This window comes from Olea europaea, chromosome 12, assembly GCF_002742605.1.
Source record: "Olea europaea var. sylvestris chromosome 12, O_europaea_v1, whole genome shotgun sequence".
Taxonomy (NCBI): Eukaryota; Viridiplantae; Streptophyta; class Magnoliopsida; order Lamiales; family Oleaceae; genus Olea; species Olea europaea.
In genome coordinates this window covers 18,378,428-18,384,272 of record NC_036248.1, presented here as the reverse complement: position 1 = coordinate 18,384,272, position 5,845 = coordinate 18,378,428, and the positions used below count along the sequence as shown (strand labels likewise).

At 32.1% G+C, this 5,845-nt stretch overlaps 1 protein-coding gene across 2 annotated transcripts; it reads right to left on the bottom strand.

The window, feature by feature from the left end:
* Positions 1-1,501: 1,501 nt before the first annotated feature.
* On the bottom strand, positions 1,502-3,581 carry LOC111405960. 2 transcript variants are annotated; one of them, XM_023035095.1, is made up of 5 exons: positions 2,902-3,581; positions 2,715-2,791; positions 2,525-2,564; positions 2,309-2,417; positions 1,502-2,221 (listed from the first exon to the last, which is right to left on the bottom strand). In XM_023035095.1, exons 1-5 carry the CDS (start codon positions 3,158-3,160, stop codon positions 1,612-1,614), a joined length of 1,095 nt encoding a protein of 364 aa, XP_022890863.1. In that variant the 5' UTR covers positions 3,161-3,581; the 3' UTR covers positions 1,502-1,611. The 2 variants fall into 2 exon arrangements, with proteins under 2 accessions (XP_022890863.1, XP_022890864.1); XM_023035096.1 differs by having other exon boundaries at positions 2,898-3,021.
* Positions 3,582-5,845: the final 2,264 nt, after the last annotated feature.

The window sequence follows — 5,845 nt, the reverse complement described above, 5'->3', positions numbered from 1 at the left end:
ATAATAATGATAATGATAATTGTTGAAAATTGGTTTAAAATTGAGAAAAATTGGTTAAGTATAAATGAGGAAATGTGAATTTCGTGTTAATTTCGACCAAATATTTAGACTTGATCTGATAGTCAAATTACAAACATAAATAGACTAACTTATTCTACTCGTCGAGTAGATTATCGTAGTGTATTTAGAATTTCAAAATCAATTTTCAGTGACTGAGAAATTGCGATCCAAATTTGAAAAAAAAAATAGAGGAAAATTGGCCCGAATTTCGCCCAACTCCTTTGCTCGCCTATTAGTTGAGGACAAGCTAGCGATGGACGGACGAAAAGTTTATATTAAAATTTTGATACTGGCGCTCGAGGGAGTGGCGACAGGTTAGCGATAGCAAATGATACTTCTCTTCATAAAGTTGCGAGATTTGGTGCGCATCACTTCATCCACAAACCCTCATTCTACATAAATAGGATCTTTTGGACGTTCATAATGCATCTCATATCACTTTTGCATTAAGCAGCTATTGCATAAAATCTATTGCATAAAACTCTTCAAAATCATTCCAAACCCTTTTCTTCTTGTAAAGAGAGGCTCCATTCTAAGTTCATTGAAATTTGTAGTTTGAAATGCTTCTACCATAAGTTGAATCCGTTGTATCTTAGGAGACAAGTGTCATACACCACTAGTACTGTTGCAGGCAATATTGCCTTAAGGAAAGAATGATAATAATAATAATAATAATAATATGATCACTAAATGTGAAATCACAATCTTATTCAAATTCATATATTTAGTTAGCCCTAAATACTTACGTCTAGTATGAACGTTCTGAGCAAATTAATGCAAGAAAATGCACCAAAATGGCCTATGCATGATGCACACAAACTATATATATTCAGCTATACATAAAGAAGTGAAATATAAATGCTTATTAAAAAGCTTGTATTTTTCAATTTCCCACTTGTAATTACTTTCAAAAATTTGCTAAACATGCAAAAGAAACAATACCGAAAGTTTCATAACTCGATGAAGAATGTTATCCAGATAACTTAAAAGTTATAACTTTAAGTAAACGAGCAGTTGAACCTACCAACACTTCATTACAAGGTGTGACATTAATTATGTATGGACCTAGTAGATTGTATGTTAAGGGATAAAAATCCCACATTGGTTAAATACCGAAATAATGACTAACTTAAAAAGATCTTGGACTACTCCTTTTAATAAGGTTAATCTTTTAAAATGGAACTCCAAGTCTTAACAGGATTGTGCTCCTTTAATTAAGCTACTTTTGAACTTCTCTAAAAGTTTTAAGCTACTTTTAAACTCTGCTAAAATACTGCTAATGGCATAAAATGGGGTATGCACTCTTTTTTTACTTGTTTTAATATATATTTTCACCTAAGGAAGTACCATGAAAATACATTTTTTTTCCTGCAGTGAAGGCTCTCATATCAATGAAGTAGCTATATCTTTCCAACACAAAAAAAAAAAAAAAAATGAGGGAGAGAAAAAAAAGACATAAACATGAGTATTATACTTATCTTAATGCTACAACACCATGAAAATGCATATTGTGAAACGAGTACTTCAAGATCTCACTTAGAATTACTCAATTCACAGAGTCAGATCTAGAGTACTCGCCCCTCTTGCATTACTATCATCTTCTTTTAACTCCTTAATCTTCGACGAAGACGGAGTGTACAATGACAATGACAAGTTATTCTCATCGTCATTCAAACCTTGATGCCTCTCATCATCCCTTGATTCTGATCCAAGTGATAAATTCAAGTCGAGATCACAGTTTGAGGCCTTCCTTTTTACCGTTGTCTGCCTCTGAAAACTCGTTGTTCGATCCATATCTCGAGTAGGGATACTAATTCCATTATCCGTAGTACTGTGCTCATGAACTCTCTGTTGCATCAGCTTTAAGGAATTGAGCTCACCAATAGGGTTTTGTTTAGATTGACCTAGCCAAGATTCATGCTTATGAAGTGATCCGAGATCATCTTTGGATTCGTTGATTTTCCAAGTGGATCCTTCATTGAAAGGGGGAATTTTGGTGCTAAGAAGATCATGACTTACTGGCCTATAATATTGGTTGCTCAAGATCCTCTCTGTAAGATTATCGTAAAATCCCGGTCGACTGATCTTGTGATAAGTATTCTGTCTTGTGGTGGAATTATGCATCCATTTCCTATGTCCATTCCAAGAAGCATCTCCATATCTTACGAAAGAATTTGGATTCTGAATGTGAGCAAATTAACCCCAATATACTAATGAACATAAGAAAATTGTTTTTAGATTGTTATACCTGAAAGCACAATCATCCCTTTGGTTAAAGCTTGGAAGATGAGAAAGCTGCCTTGGATGATAAATATATCGATCTGCGCATTCCATAAATACCCTCTGATCCGTCATCCCTGTAATGCCGAAGGATAAATTGCATAAGATCGATACAAAAATTAAAACCCTAATTGGTACTCAAAAGAGATTAAGGGGAAAGGAGGAGAAGAAAATAAAATGGTACCTAATTGGCTGGGATCATCAGTCTTTTTGCTTCTATACATCTGTAAAAGGTAACAAAAAGCAAGTAGAGAAGTAAATTAATTAAAGGTGGAATTTCACATATTGATTTATTATTTGATAGTTTTTTTCCGTAAATTTGTGCATGTATATATATTTTTTTCAATAATTGAAATATATCCAAGTCTTGGTACCTGCAAATGACTCTTGACATGAGCTATATTAAGCCCTTTGATGTCCATTAATTGAAGAACTAATTTTGGTGTTGCTCCTGCATCAAAAGAGGACATATAAGATTTGAAGAAAAAACCCTTATCTTCATTAACAAATCACAAAAATTCACATCAAATTCTTGAGCAAAAATTAGAGAAATTAACTCACTATCTTGACCCCCAAGTCTTTCAACAGCATTGATAAAACGCAGATGAAGATCAGGTGTCCACCGGAGTCGGGGCATCTTTGATCTGACATAAGGCCTTACGGATGGCTTCTTCTCGTTCTCTTCAACAGTACTGTTGCTTGAGCTTCCTCCATCTTTAGGCTTGGAAACTTCATTTTTCTCCTCACTTTCACCTTCAACATCATTTATCTCAAAAGGGCTTGTCTTCGAACTTTCGATACTATCTCCACTTCCCTCCATCGATCCTTTTATTTACTTCTGTGTTATATTGTCCACCTTACACTGTACTATTTAAACTAGGGGATGCACATCTAGCATATAGAGCGATCGATCTATACAAACTAAAGATACAGAAGTTTAGGAATTACTAGGGCTTATAGAAGCTTGAGAGCTTGAAAGCCAGCTAAAAACTATTTACGCACAATTATTTCTATGTTCTTGCCTCAATCCGAAACGATAAATCTCCGACAGGCAAAGAGATATCATTCTTAGCTTCAAGATTCCATTAACTAGGCTTGAGAATGATTATTTACAAGTCTACACACTTCCGAAGGACAATAAAACCTAGAATGTGGAAGGAAGATGAATGACCTCTCTCTCTCTTCTTTTTCTCTTAAGAAAACCATAAATTATCAATAAATTTCCACATTTGTATACATAAGCATCTGACTGGTAAAAGTATATATGCCTATTATATGTATGCATCCACAGTTGATGTTCTGCGCGCATATAGCACTCGTGATCCAGGTCATTGTTGCCCACCTTCTTAGAAAAGCAATTATCAAGAAATAATTAGTTTAACATTATTAATTGCATAGTAAAACTAACAAGCTGCAATTTTGGACTGAAATAAATTTGTGGACTATTTCAAATTCAGAAATATAAAAAAATATATACATATTTTATTCTAATTTCGAAAGAATCAGAAAAGTAAGGAAATTTGAGTCCAATTAAGTTCAAAGTAAACTTTTGTAATTTTTGTCTCTTCCTTGTGGAATTGGGACCATGCCCAATTTTTTATTATAAATAATGAAACTAGGAATTCCTCCATTTTATATGCCATGAAACTCAAGAGAACATAATATTAAATAGCGGCCTAGAAAAGTCATATAAAACTTAACTGCATTTTCACATTTGGTGAAGTAAACTAGTACCTAAGGCTTCTTTGTTTTTCTTTTTCTTTTTTTTAAATAATCTTAAGTGCAAACAAGTAGTAAAGTGGATCTAAAAGTGTTTGAATTATCATTTCCATGAGAATGATCTATTTAATGATTAATCTAACTATTCCTTTACTCGTATTTGAATAAAGTAAACATTAATGACAAGTTTTTTATTAGAATTAGTATTAACTAATTAGAAAAGTAAAACAATAATATGATAGTTTTTCTTTGAATTAGGGATAAAATATTCAATATGATGGTTAAAGTTCTGTAACTCAGGATTCTATCGTTGTTATGACGTTTAATCTCGCCTCTCAAGTTTAGTTACTAAAATTGCACTTAATCAGCCAATTTAACTCTCTCGAATTTAAATCAATTATATTTAGTTGAATCAACTCACTATGTCTCTATATGAATTCGATTAAATATCAATTGAATGCATTAAATCATCTAGGAATTCAATTAAAGGATAAAAATAAATATTTATCATTTACCCAATTGACGAAGTTCATCACGTAGTCCAAATTTATAAATTACCTATCGATTTGTTACCATTCATAAATCATGAATTATTGATCGAGTAATTCAAACATTAAGAAAAAAAAGTAAAATCAATAGATAAAACAATTAACTTTTCAAATCTTGAGAATTGAAATTAATGGTTCAAATCTAGGTTACATCATTCCTCATAACTAATGGTTTAGTTACACATCATATCGAGGAAAAAAAAAAGAAAGGTTTATGAAATACATCATTAGGTTTAAAGAAAAAATAAGGAGAAAAAAAATTGCACCTTGACGCCAAATTCTTCGAACCCTAACCTTGTTTCTTTCTCTATTCTTTTGGATCTCCTTAATCCCCTTGTGTAGAACATCCCCCAATTTCTATTGTGTATCCCCCGAATTTGCTGTTTCATACCTCTCAAAAGCATCCACGTTGGTCCCCGAAATCTCCATGATCATACAAAATTGATCCTCCTCAAGTTTCGGAAGTATGTAAATCAATCCTCAATTTTTTTATAAATTGAAATTTTACTCCCGAAACTTGTAAATGTCCTCAAATTGCTCTTAATGCTTCCTATCAATTCCATAAAATCGGTTAATTTTTGAATCAACTCCAATGAAACTCAAAATTCTCCTTTTTGGTCTAAGTACCCTTAAATCCGTGTTTTACCTATGATGACAACTAAATTAAGTAAAAATTGGGTCAATTTAATAATATAATCAAATTTATATGTAAAGATAAGAGTACAAAATACACTTATCACTAGGTTTTCCTCCTTAATAAATCCTGGTTTTCTAAATTATAACTACTAACAAGTGCTAAGCTTTACTGTTAGACATGTTGATATGTTCCCGTTGCCATCTTAATGAGTGTCTTCAAATGCAGAAAGAACCAATAAAATGAAGATATATTAGAAAATATAATTGAAATATAACATTAAAAACAATATTTAAATGAATACATGATGCTTTCTCTACCAAGTTAAGTTTAAAAAAGTGAAGCATTCAAATATTATCAGAGCGACAAAAAGGACCTTTTTTAAATTTCAGCACAAATGATTTATAGAAATTGGGTGTATAAGAACTTCGATCCGGTTCGTGTTAGGGAATGTTTTGTAGATAATATTCATGTATACAAGTGACTCGTCTCTACTAATCAAGTTTTCAGATAAGGTGGCGTAACGTATTGTATAAGATTTCTCCTTGGTTTCATTACATCCTAATGAAAGTGTATCAAACTAAATTAATGACTAGGAAGATGC

Bases quoted from the DNA above. Each gene is read 5' to 3' on its own strand.
- LOC111405960 (XM_023035095.1), bottom strand. From the start codon at position 3,160: ATGGAGGGAAGTGGAGATAGTATCGAAAGTTCGAAGACAAGCCCTTTT. The intron at 2,418-2,524 runs GTACCATTTTAT...TCGGCATTACAG, and splicing joins TGATGATCCCAGCCAATTAG to GGATGACGGATCAGAGGGTA. The intron at 2,222-2,308 runs GTATAACAATCT...TTCTTTCGTAAG, and splicing joins AGGGATGATTGTGCTTTCAG to ATATGGAGATGCTTCTTGGA.